The sequence below is a fragment of the Lutjanus erythropterus genome, chromosome 13, assembly GCF_056507025.1.
Source record: "Lutjanus erythropterus isolate fLutEry1 chromosome 13, fLutEry1.hap2, whole genome shotgun sequence".
NCBI lineage: Eukaryota > Metazoa > Chordata > Actinopteri > Lutjaniformes > Lutjanidae > Lutjanus > Lutjanus erythropterus.
Genome location: NC_139329.1, coordinates 8,262,932 through 8,276,736, shown reverse-complemented (window position 1 = coordinate 8,276,736; position 13,805 = coordinate 8,262,932). Strand labels below are relative to the sequence as shown.

Below are 13,805 nucleotides of genomic sequence, written 5' to 3'. Positions count from 1 at the left end.
TTCTCTGTGGACTATAGCCAAATTATAGGAGTGACCTGCGATCCAAAAAGTGCAGCGGCTTTTCCTTCTTGAAATATTACTCTGCAGCTGCCAAAAAGGAAGGTGAAGGGTAGTGTAAAGTGTTTGTATGACTTTCTCCTGGCAAGCAGTAATTAGCCTACGGTGGTTCCATTTGTCTTCACTTTAGCCACACAACTAGAGCCGTGTAGTGTACCACTCTGTCATAATGGAGTAATTAATAATGTAGAGACAGAGAGAGAAAGACAGACAGGGAGGAGAGAGAGAGAGGGGTGCAGGGAGAAAGAGAAAGACTTGCTGCTTCCTGCACAAAGTATGTAAGAAGAGTCTGAAATCACATTTATACATGACACCAGATACGTGTGTTTGTTGGCTTAAAGGAATATTTAAACATTTTATGCTCTATCTCTTTCAGTCTTGTGTCTGTGTAGGAAGAACAGAAGTGGTGTGAAGAGCTGTGTTTAGCCTAGCTTAGCGAAAAGACTAGAAACAGCTTGCCTGGCTGTGATCCTAACATTGTTGTGTCTACATTGTTGGGCCGTCCCCTGATAGTCGAAGATTCAAATCTTCAGTCGACTGAGATTCTTCCACTCAAGTATTCCTTTTTTTGTCAGTCAGTGTGCATTACAGTGACAGGATAAACAGATATAAGTTTACAAAAATGCACAGCGAGAACATTTTAAAGAGGAAATCTAAGGGAATCATAAATATATTTTTATATTAGCAATCATACTTTTAAAAAAAGTCCTTGTGACAACATGTGCTGGTTTTAAATTTCTTGGTGATGAGAGGAGGTGAAATGAGTGGTTGGTAAACAAGTTTGAATTTGTTTTTTAGCTGCATCATTGCACACCGAGTAATGCAACAGCATGACAGGCTGTAAATTTTACAACCCTAGTCTCAAAATCACCACAAGCCACAAAACTATCTGTGAAGGAAGCAGGTGACGCACCGTCAGCCACCAGCAGAGCGTGTAGGGCAGGTGATGTTTGCTGTTTGTTTATGCTTGTTTTTGCCACTGACATGCTCAGAGTGTCTGACAACATTATGGAAGGGATGACTGTATTGAGAGACCATGTTTTTAAAGAGTAAGATACGTTTTGTTTAACCAGAAATGTTAATTATTCTGGCCACACCCACCAGACTCCCTTCATTAAACATCATCATCGTCAGCTTCATTCAGACCCAACAGAAACAAAATAAAACTTACCAAAACTAATGACCAACCCTGTTTTGGTCAAAATGAACATTGATTTTACATGAGAAGGAGCATGGAGCATGCAGGGCAGGTGATGCTGGACAGTGGAGAGATTCTCTGTGAAGCGCTGATTTCATAACTGAACTACAGGAGGATGCACACTTTTACTGTACAAAAATCTGTTTTCAGACGTGAAAAAAGACATTAAAATGTGAGTCTCACTGGTAAAACATACTCATGTAGGCTGAGTATGATGCACTGTACTGTAAAAATAACATTTTAAAAAAGGATGACTCATCAAGTATTCATATTAGATGGTTAAATCTGATTCAACAGAAAAAAAAAAAACACATTAGTCAGGACAGCTCTAGTGCATTGTTTATGTATGGGTTAAACAAAAGTCGGAATTGGTACCAAACTGGACTTTCAAGGGTACTGACTGAATTACATCAGTACGACTGATTTGCATTAAATCAATCTGTGCCCATTTTGTGAATGCCTCTGAGTGAGAGAGTATTCCAGAGTATAGAGAAAATAGAGAAAGAGAGAGAGACGTTAGAGTGGGCAGCAGCGTGTTCAAGTCACACTGAATGAGTAGAGCGGTTAAACTTTTCAAAACTGCAGAAACTTCAACACTCGCTGCAATATTTGTAATGTGACAAGCAAAGCTGGCCATTGTAACGCATCTGACCAAACACGAAATACTGTATATCTAAAAGCTAAAGAGTGTACCATTTTTCATAACGTGAAAGCCAAGCCACCACAGCAGCTGCAGCTAGCGTTAGCACGCCTGTAGCTACCGCCTAAATAGCACAAGTCAACTCTCCATGGACAACAAACCTTGTGACTGTTTTTGTGGTGAAACAACAACTTTGACATCTTCAGGTGAATAATTATCTCATTGGATAAGTTGGTAAGACACTATTTAGCCCACTATAACAGTGTGTGAGACTTATTAGTACATCTGAAACCTCAGTATGAAACCACCGTTTGTGAATTGCAAACTGTTAATGGATTAATATTACAAGCACTTCAGTAGTAACAACAGCAGCATTTTAAGCTGCTTGTATAGCTGTTTCTCTCTATGGTGAAACAGCTGGCTCTAGCTCCTTACTGAACACACAGACTAATATCAATTTTCTCATTGCGCTCTAAGAAGGAAAGCCAATAAGAGAATTTTAAAAAATATTAAACTGTTACTCCAAAGAAATCTAAATAAAGTCTGTAAATCTAAGAAAACAACCACAGAGGTTTTATTGAGGTCCCTCCCGAGAGACAAACAAAATAAGCCTGAAGGTGAGCTGTCTTTTTCTGTCCCATGTTTTTGTGATAAAATCAAAGGCTGCAGAGCTCTGACAGCCTGAGTTAAGCGAGGAGAGCGGTTTGTTTAATAGTGCTGCAAATTTAATGACAGAATGTGTGAGAGAGAGGAGTCTTTCTTGTATCCCTTTTTCTTTTGTCACATCGTAGGCGTATATTTATATTATTGGAGTTACGTTACTTCCCTCTGTCATTGTCTCCACCTCTTTCTCACCTGTTTCGTCTCTGTCTTATTGTTCCAGTTGAAGAACAGTCTCAGAGACAACCTGTGTTTGGACCAGGGACCTGACACTGAGAATGTCCCCATCATGTACCTCTGTCATGGTATGACACCGCAGGTCAGTGGGCTTTCATTCTAATCTATTATGTACTGTCTTGTCTGTTTTGTTCACCTTCTTCAAACACTTAAACCCCCCCAAAAAAAGAAATTGATCACACAGAGAGATCTTAGAAGAGGTTGTCAGCAATAGATAGGCTAATTGGACTCGTTCACAGTCTTTGTTATTTTAATTGAGGGATTTAGAGAGAGCAACTCTTGCATAAAGTTGCATTATAAGCAGAGATGAGTGAGCGATATCGCTTTATTCTCTGCACAAAAAGGCTATGTAAGAATACTTTCAGCATTTTGTCCTACTTTTACACAGCTATTCACAAAATATTATGAAGTTATGGATATCATTATTAAGACTGCATGAAAGATTTTGTGTTTGTGGCCACTTGGGGGCAGTGTGTGTCCATCTGATGTATGGAAGCACAATATTCACTCTGCTTTGGTCTCCATAAACCCCAGAGGGAAATCACTGGCTCTTTAGCTGTTAGACGCTCCACTATTCTATGTTCTGCAGCTAGTTGCTACCTCAGTCTGTCTGTTGTTTGGTCATGGGCAGGTAGGTACAGTCAGCTCCTCCGTCAGGGGGGTCAGAGGGTACAGATCACCCTGACCCAAAGCCCGGGGCTGAGGCAAAGGTCTATGGTTGACTGTTAAATAGCTTTAAATGTTGTTTTAATTACGTAACCTGATACCCCACCTCTTCTGTTATTGTGAAAAATGGCGCAGTCAAAACACATGGCCAGTCCATATGTGTCGCTAATGTAAAGGGAACTGACTAGCTGAGTCAAAATGTCTTACCAAAAATCAGGGGCTACTAGGCAGAAAAGTATGACGTAAGTGTGAGTCTATTTTTCTTCGGGTAGATGTGCAAAAAGACACTTTTAATGTTATTTTCAGATGCCCCGAATGCCAGATGCCAGAATAATTGCTTAAGAGTCTACCTCACATGCTGACATTTAAGATGACAGAAATAATATTTTAAAAAGATTTAGTAACTTGAAAGTGAGTCACTAGTCTCATGAGTCACAGAACTCCACACTAACATGTCCAATTGTGAAACAAAACGAAACTAAGTTTTACAGGTGGTTTATGGTAAGTAGGGCACCTCCAATTTGGTAAGACATGTCTTGTCATGGCCAGACTATGAGTTCTTTTATTGGTTTAAATATTCATTCTTCTCTGAGGAGAGTTGCGGTGAAGGGGAGTGGTCACGAATTCATCCATTGCATTGGATTCAACTTTGGTGAGCTCTGAGATGGACGAATCACAGACTGAACCAACAGTAAAGTGATGGCCACTCCCCTGTATTTACTAACGTGTGCCTGGGCTTTACTAGTGCAAAAACCAGGCAGACTAGCAGATAATATATTAACTAGCACATTCACTGAACCAAATAAAAAAAAACACCTTTGTATTGCAACCTGCTAGTGCTGGAGTGGGTGTGGATGAGGGGTGTAGTTTGGAAATCTCTGTCCCCCTGTCCATAATTCCTCGTGACTGGCCTGGGTACAGTTGGTTTTATAGAAGCCTTTTTGCTGAAAACAGGCTGCCCGCTGCTAGCAGAGTTGTGGGCCAGAAAACCAATACAGTGTTCTAAAGGATGCTAAAGGAACTGCAAGAAGAACTACATAGTAAATAGTAAATCTCTGTGGGTTCAACCCTACAAGTAGCTACTTTGGGACCATACAACAACCGCTGTTGATGTAAAAATAGTGTTAGTGCAGCTTTAAACATTCCCAAGTCAAGAGGAAATTGCAATGTTTGTAGTTGGTGTTAATAAAGTAGAGTAGTTTGGAGAAATTATAGTGACTCTCTGCATATAGGGGAATCAGTAATGTTGAGCTATGGGGGGCTGTAATTTACATAAATGGAAAAGTCACATTTCCATAATGAGTAAGCTGCCTAATTAGAGCTGAGATCTAGTGTAGAAGGAAATGCAACAAAGAGCTAATATATCACCATGCTATAATAATGCTGATTTTTCATGTGTTGTTTTGCTTGTAGAGTGAAACTTTTCAGCCTTCGCAGCTGAAATATCTGAAAAGTAATCCTCGAGTCACTGAGGCCAATCAACCACTCTATCAGCCTTCTGCAGATTTAAGTCCATTTAATTCCAAGGAGCAGTAAAGGCTGCACTTATTGCCCCTTTAATGGAGGCACTGAAAAACACTTTAAACACCAAGGGAGTGTGACTGTGTATTTCCACTTTTAACCGCCTTGAAATGCACTGTAGCTTGACAAAATTAAAAATTTATATTTTACTGTCTGCATTATACCCCGGCTGCCATAAAGAGGCTCGCATAATCAGAACTAGACTCCACTACGCACCCTGCCCGGCATCTAGAAGAGCTTTCTGAGGACACTCCGAGCCTCGCCTCCATTGTCAGGAGAGTTAATAGCTTTGACCGGCGCCTCGACGTCGGAAACATCCAACTTTCTATCTGGGTCATACTCAGCAATACAGCATCAGCTGCTGAAACAGCTGTGTTGGCGTTTCTCTGTGTCTCTCCTGTCTTTTTGCCTTTCACATTTCCTCTCTCCAGGAGACAGCATAATCAGCAGGTGCTGATAAAGACGCTGAGTTGTATTAGTACATTTTTATCTTCCTCACTGTCTTTTATTTATTTATTTAAACATGAATTGATATAGGCAAGGCCACAATGAGGGGTCATGAGCTTATTCTGTTCACCTAAAAGAGCTTAATTCTGACACTGCTAGTTTAGCTTAAACAAGCAATAGGTAGCAATTGTGCGTCTATAAATGAGTGCTGCAGTACCAACAGTGAGTTGGAGCGAGTTGTTTCCTGCTTCACCCCACTCCCACGCCTCCCCAGACTCGAGGAAGCTCAGGCTGGCTGCAGGAACACTGCAGGAGTGCAAGATGAGCCTAACATTGTAATTTGATCATCACAAACAATGATGAGTCCTACACTGTTTATAACTGTCAGTTGTCTGTCAATGTAAAGTTAAGCCTGTTATCTTGACAACAAAAACACACTTCTTTGATAATACACACTCTGGAATTGGAGTTGAGTGATTGCCTGCCAGACTCCATTAACATATTGCTCAGTTTAACTATTATAAACACCTACGCCTTCAAAAAGATTATTGATGATTTCTTAAAACTCCTAAACAGATACTTATTCATTCAGTGAACATTCTGCATTCATTTGGATGGAAGTTTCAACAATACGCCTGTGGCGTTGTTGTCAGAGTAGCAATGCTATCATTTCATAGCATTTTTCCTTAATCTCTAATGACGTATCATGGTCATTTTATGAGTCATTACAGTAAATATATTACAGATTTCTCCTTTAAACTGGCTGCAAAGCTTGAGAGACACTTTGTGAAAAGTTTTCACATTCACAACATGAATTGGGCAGACAGGATGGAAAGATCGCAGGTAAATGTATTCAGCCCGTGACAGAGCAGACTGTCTTCAGTCCCAGCCAGCGCTGCCTGAAATGAGGCCTGTGGGCCCATTTTATTCCCGTCCTCTGGGATGGAGAATAATGCAGTATTATTCATCAGACTGACATGATGCTAATTTGCTCAGATGTGAGGGGTTGTGTCTTAAAACTCACATATTTAGACACAAGCAAGTTCAAAGCCTTGCATGTGCTGCTCCAGTCACTGGTAATGAACAGATATTTAGCTGCACTGAAGTTAGTTATTTTGAGATATTGAAGGCAAAGCAAATGAACAGATAATTTGTTCGCTCATATTTGTGGAGGAATTTAAGCTCACCAAAAAAGAAAAATGACTTCTAGCAAGCCGTAATTTACCCACTGCACTGTAACATGTTTCCAGATAACAGAGGTATTCTGGGGCTTTACTGGGATAAGTCAAGGTAGCAGCAGAATATAATTACACAGTACAGGATCAGCAAGGGGAACTAATCACTTTATAGACTGGAGATATTTGGGCTTTTAGAGGTGCATATACATACATTACGCTGCACATAAAATGAAATGGAAGTTAATATCTATCCTGTACCTGCTGCAGTAATCACAGAGGGATTAGAGAATGTTAGTGTATAATGGATAAATCCATAATCTTTGCTGTTAATGGATATTCTTACACACATTTATGCATAAATGACCTCTCCATGCTATAGCCAAATGAAATTTCAGGCCTCAGTGACTAAACATACCCAAATTGACACATGGTAAAATGTAACAAAATGTATTACCACTGACAAAACTAGTAAGTTGATTTAGAAATCATTGGTGAATTCCAAAAAGATCCCAAGTTTAAGGCATGAGTGATAGGAGGCCTGATGATCATTTGACCATCAAAATGTCATCAGCTCATCCTTGACTCCAAGTTGACACTTGTGCCAAGTTTGAAGAAATTTCCTCCAGTTGTTCCTGAGATATCGTGTTCACAAGAAGGGGATGGATTTGAGGTCAGCATGACCTTCACCTTTGAGAGAGTCTAGTCACTTCATCTTTGGATCCAATGGATGTTTGTAACAGGCCTCAGTGACTAACCCTGCTCAAAGTGACACATGGTAAAACTTAACTAGACATGTTGTCGGTGTTGAAATCACTGGTGAGCGCCAAGAAGATGCCATGTTTAAGAGTTCTGAGACATCAGCGATAGGAGGCCTGAGGATGCAGAGCAAAAACCAGCAGGAACCGTCTCATAGCTAACATCAAAGACTCAAATATTCCTCTGGTCTTCTATCATGCCTTTATCACTTTTCATTCTTTATTCTTTATTCATGCGGAGTATCTTTTGTAATGTTATTCCCCCCAGTCCTTCTTATTCCCCATTCAGATCCTTTTATTCTGATTCATCCAATCCTTTAGATTACCTCTGAGTCCTCTCCTTTCTGAACAGAATCACTCTATTTCTGTGTGTGTGTTTTTGCTTGTGTGTGTGTGTGTGTGTGTGTGTGTGTGTGTGTGTGTGTGTGTGTGTGTGTGTGTGTGTGTCTGATGGGATGGATGGATATGGCTCTGAATACCTGATGAACTGTTGAATGTCAACGATGCATAACGTTCCTCAATTTCCTTCTCAGCCACTTGACACAGATGAGGGAGGGAAGCCTGGAAGGGTACGCAGAGGAGGATGAGAAAGACGGAGACGGGGGACAGACAGACACATTTGATCAAACGGAGAGTGAGAGATATAACAGAGGGGATTTCATTGGCAAGTGTTCAGTTAAGCACCTCTTTTCATATGGCAGTAAATGACCACAACAGTCAACCTCATGCCACCTTCATGTCAATTCAGTTTTACAGTAGGTGGAAGCTGCCCACTGGACAAATGTTCATCTGCGGGTCCTGGTGGTTATTATAAGTGTAACTCTGGGCCAAACCACACATACAGAGCACAGATCTTTTAGTCATTGACAGTCAGTAAACAATCTGGACCATGCGCCGAACCACTGGTCAGTAATGACTGGTGTTCTGGCAATGGATGACCCCACAAACCCCATAAGAGCGCCAACTATCACGTCTTCCTGTTCCAGAACAGATATGGACAGCAGTCAGCACAGCAGCTTGCAATTTTTTATGCAGTGCAATTTGAACTGAAAATGATAGGTCTTCAGTTTAATGTCGTAGAGCATCGGTTCTTAACCGAGCATCCCGAGAACCTCATATTTTCATTTCACTGACTAGAAGTTAGCCCAATGTGAGAAGGGATAAAGACAATTCTAATCTTAGTTTACACTCTGCACGGTTAATCTGCCAATCTACATTATATATCTTATTAGATGGGGATCCTGAGACCACATCTTATTTAACACAGGTCTTTGGCCCGATTTGTATCAGTCTGGGGGTCCTTGACACCAATAATACTGAGAACCGCTGAGAAGCATTCATTCTCTTTCCTCAGCTCATTAAGTTTTTCCGCCATTTCAGCTGTCAGATGCACTCTCACACTACAATCCTTTTTCCTAATGATTCGTCTTCTTCTTTTGTTTATTTATTAAAATCCCTCCCATAGGTATCTTTAGCAGGATAAAACTCTTGTGTCAACTGTAAAGTTTTTAATTGGTCTTCACTTTTGATCACCAATGCAGAGGTATTGATAAGAAAATTCACACTACAGGAGTGTAGTCTTGATTCTACACTTGCCAACTGGTTTTGAAGATCGCTGACAAAAGCCCCCAGATCAGAGGCGAACTGGTGCACATTCCTGTGAGTGATGATCGCTGGGAGACACAATTTGAGAGCTTGGAGAGAACTCGCCGATGCCTCGCAGGCACCTCAAAGTTATCAAGCAGGTTTGAAATCTGGTCATGTCGTGTCAGGGATGACTCGGGGGTTGTGGGGGCCATAAAACGAGCTGCAGCCGATGAGAGCAGCAGAGGCTGAGGGAGGAGAGGAGTCAGAAAGGAGTGACAGAGAAGGAGGGATGGAAGAGCATAGAGCAGCAGCTAGAAAAGCCCAAACACAGAAAAGGAAAGAGTAAAAAGTAGCAGTTCTAAAATTAGAATGTAGTTCAAACTAGCTCTATGTCCAGCAGTGTGGATGCAGCACTGTGATCACAGTCACTTCTAGTGTGTGGTTTCATGACAAAACGCAGTTTGGAGAGCAGATCTTGAACTGTGTGACCCCTTGTCCCTTATCAATCATAGAGTAATAGAGCAGTGTGCAAACCAAACCAACCTTCAAGATTCACGATCAGAAGGCAGACTGTGAACAGTGCAACAAACTGACAAGTCATACAGCGTGACTTTTTTCATCACAGCAGTTAACTTATTGGTGCAGTCCAGTTAGTTATTATTTGTTAATATTCCATGCAAAGGTATCTCTAGAAAAGTATTTTCATTGTTCTCAAAAAGTTGTGTTATCTCTGTCCATAATAAGCGATCAGTGCATCGCACCAGCAGCATTTCTGCCCCTCGCCTGCACACACATCCTCAACCGCTCACGAAGAGGAAACACGTCTCCTCATCACATTAGGTAATTTCCGAAAATTAATGTGGTTGGTGATTCAGGGGCGAATTTTCAGGCTAATGCAAGAGTTGTGGATGACAATATTTATTCAACAAAACTGAGAAATTGCCTTGGAAACTAAGCAGGTAATAGAAATCTGATCTGTGCCTCAATATTGGTGTGGCCTTGCTAAGAAGATTGGTTTGTGGCTGGATCAATAAAGTCTGAAAATTAGACCTTTGAGGCTATTTACCAGGGCAGCATTCATGAGTGTGTGTGTGTGTGTGTGTGTGTGTGTGTGTGTGTGTGTGTGTGTGTGTGTGTGTGTGTGTGTGCGTGTGTGTGTGCGTGTCTGTGTGTGTGTGTGTTCATGTCATTCTTGTATTTCTGTCTTTGTGAGGACCTGTTTGACTCTTGCAAAGTGAGAACAATCTCACCAGTCCTCACTTCTTTATGAGGTTATTTTAGGTCTTGAGCGCACGGTCAAGGCGTGTCATGCTGATATGCCGTAAAAGATTAAAGCTGTGGATTAAATGTACTGAATGAGACTTTTCTCAAGTATAGTAATATAAATGCGTGAGCATGTGCACAGGCGTGTCCGTGTGTGGGTGGGTGCGTGGGTGTCGACACAGCAGAAACAAGCAGGATATTGAACTTGTAAGTAAGTTTAGGAAGAAATGAACAAGCTAAAGGAAATCTTGTAGCAGAATTGGTTGTTTGTGAGAGGCTGTGGGGAAAACAACAGACAAGTCTTGATAAAGAGAAACCAAGTAGCAGAACAAGTTTAATCAAAGATTAAACTTTTGCCGCTTGGGGAAGAGAAAAAGCTTTTCTCCAACAGTGAATGTTCACACTTTAAAGAGACTTAAGGAGACATTGATTTATAATTTTGGGGGAAGACGGCAGTGTATTAATGATTTAAAATAGAGTTATTACACCAGGGAGTTCATACCAAGAAAATGCAAACCAATTACCAGACTTTAAAAACTTTTGACAAACAGTACGTGTGTTTGTCAAAGAAACCCAATTACTGGACTCTCTCAAACTTTAACCTTTGCTAGAATTGATCTGTGAGGACGTGTTTGCCTGTGACTATTCAACAGCAAGAAAGAAGAAAACATTCACAACCTCCCTGTGGGATCAAATGCCATGTTACTTTTTTGCAGAATCGCCTCCCAATGTGTGAATTTACAGCAAGCTTTTACTTTCATTAGAAAAAGAATGCAAAAGGCATCGCAAGTGGCACTGCCGGATCATTTCTGGGGTCATTAAAAGGTAGTGGTTGGAAAATGGAGATATTGAAATGGTTGATGTTGCACTGAAGTAATCCATTTTCAAAAATGGCTGTGTCAGTAAGCCTATTAAAACTGGCACCGATCTGATCAGTGTACAATACCATAATGAGTTTGAGCTTTCTCTCAACTTTATTAGCTTGTAATTTGGGACACAGTACAACAGAACTTTACTGTAAACTAAATTGTATTGTTTTCCACTGTTAGACCCTGATTAAACTTTATTACTTTTATACTTCATATACAAGTTTGCTTCTCAACCGCTGCCTCATGCTTCCTGTCCCCACCTGAACTCACTGTTTCATTGTCCCTGAAGTCAAAATCCGGTCGGAGCTGCTGTAATGTTAATCCGCTCAGGTGACATGTTCCCCGTCAACCCGACTGCAATGATCTCGGAGGCTGTGTGCCTATAGGGCTGCTAACTTAGTTAACTTGCTAATGGCAGCTGCAGTACAGTTAGTGCACCAGAAAAAGGTTAGTGTTGCAACAGTCCCTGTGGCCTAATGGCAAGATAATAAATGAAAACTTGTTCAACTAAAACTCTTGGCACCAACTGACAGCTAAGTCGACTATTAGGGGGCAGCCCTACTAAAAAGTATAGGTTCCCAGTGGACCCCTAGTTTTTATTGGAGGATAATTAGTCATACATTACAGCAGAAATGCACTTCTAACTTAAGTATTTTGTTTCCCACTGTTGGACCCTTATTATACTTTTTTAGAGTGTAATTTGGGACACAGTACAACAGAACTGTACTGTAAACTAAAGTGCATTGTTTCCCACTGTCACCATTTGACAAAATATTCCTCATCATCTATGATTTAATTGGTGGATCTCATTCATTGTTAATGGGGAAGTAGCAGATATGTGATTTTACTTTAGGTTACAGTTCTGCTGTAATGTGTCTCTAACTACCTTGTCTAATAAATGGTCTAGTACTGTCTGATAAAGAACATATTATAATTACTAGTTTTTGTCCAATTTGATACAAAGACAACTTGTTGTCTCATTAGTGTAAGTGTAAGTAAGTGTGACTGGAAGTTTTTTGTAGTTCATTATCTATATCAGCTTTTCTCTAGTTAACCTCATTGTCGGCGCCCTCTTAACACTCGTCCTCTACCTCTTTCTGCTCCACTCACCTGGATGAACCTCTTCATTACGTCCTGAGAATACTTTGCAGCTGTTGTGCGCTGTGCCTGTGTCTATGTTTGTGTTGTCTTCTCGCCACCAGAGCAGATGGCTGAGGGAAACACCAGTGATTATCCTGTCTAACTACATCCCGAGCTGTCAGTAATAAGATCACCAGAAGCCCCAGTTAGATTGCTTAGTCATTATCATACTGACAAAAAGACGTCGAGGTAGCAAACAAACGGGTCTGTAGGAGCTCAGCGCCGTCAGAGGGCAGTTGTGTCGTTATCTTTGGAAGATCGACAGAAAAGCGCTGTGAGTTCACAAGGCTTTGCAATGTTCTTTTTAAAAATGATGGCATTCATATTTTTAGAAGTTAATTTTTAATATGTGCTATGATTCTCACAATTATTCATCTTCTTGTTTCAGATATATAACTGAAGGTATCAATAAATAATACACTGGGTTAAGATTTAAAATTCACTATATAGAGAAATATAAAATAACTTTTCCTTAATGTTTTCATTTTGATTTTCAGCTCCTTACATTTTCTTAGTACATTTTTAATCATTTTTCTACCCTCTACTCTCCCCACACATTTCCTATTTTTCAGAAAAATTTCCCATTTTATGATAGTGTGCTATAATAGAAGTGTCTGTGCATGTCCAGAGGACCAGATGATCAAGGGTTTCATTTATAATCACTGGTAATTATGGAGCAGAGCAATGAGAGGATAATATGGCTAGCTTGTTTAACTGAGAGCACTGATGGCTAAAGTCCTGCACTGGTCCACTTTTGCAAACCTGCACTCACAAAGCTGAGTATGTGAACTGAACTGAATTATCTCAATGGCAAATCTGGACATGTCCAAAACCCCTAATTCAAGTCCTGCGACCCGACCTGCACCTGTGATTAAACTCATACGCAATCACTCAATTGTGTTCTCAACTGGCGCTAGCTTGTGGTTATCAAAAGCTAATACTTCTTGGCACTAATTACAAGCAGCAAAGCAACTGACACCTGTATTCTAACAGTCTGTGATGCTACCAAATTTTTCCCAAATGCGCAACTTGGTGTTCAACAATATATTATCCACAGTTTGGATTTCTCTACTTGCTATTTTTGCCTTTATGTTGTCCATTTTAGCCTACATTGTTGTCAGAGGATCAGACCGTAATGCCTCATTATTTGGCAGGATGTGGGGTCAAACGTCATGATGGAGCCTTTCACAATAAAATCCTGGCAGCTGATTAGACTTGATATTATTAGCAGATTGTCAAAGATACTCATTTCTGATTTTTCCAGGGAAAAAACATATTGTATGTGTTATATATTTTTCTCACCTGCTGACTGTCTACAGTTTGTTCATTTTTGCCCATATACCTGTAAATTTATGTAAATATTTTACCCCAAGGTAACCAAGCTGGTGCCAAACACGCTTAGCGCTAGCTAGCTAGCTACCTGGCTGAAGCTAACTTTCATCAGGCGGTGCAAATAATGTTAATCAGCGATGTGCTTCATACTGATTGGAGATTAAGGAAAAAGTATGAAGCCTTTCAACTATTTACTTCTTATTTACTTAAATGTATCAACTGTCCTTTTTTTATATTCTTTTTTTCATAGTTTTG

At 40.4% G+C, this 13,805-nt stretch overlaps 1 protein-coding gene across 1 annotated transcript in view; it reads left to right on the top strand.

Annotated features, from left to right (window-relative positions):
- Positions 1-13,805, top strand: part of LOC146316127 (polypeptide N-acetylgalactosaminyltransferase 18-like) — a 202,660-nt gene that overhangs the window by 163,295 nt on the left and 25,560 nt on the right. The window contains exon 9 of the mRNA XM_084734930.1: positions 2,779-2,874. Within this exon, the coding sequence (XP_084591056.1) occupies positions 2,779-2,874 (96 nt within the window). The remainder of the gene's footprint in view (positions 1-2,778; positions 2,875-13,805) is intronic.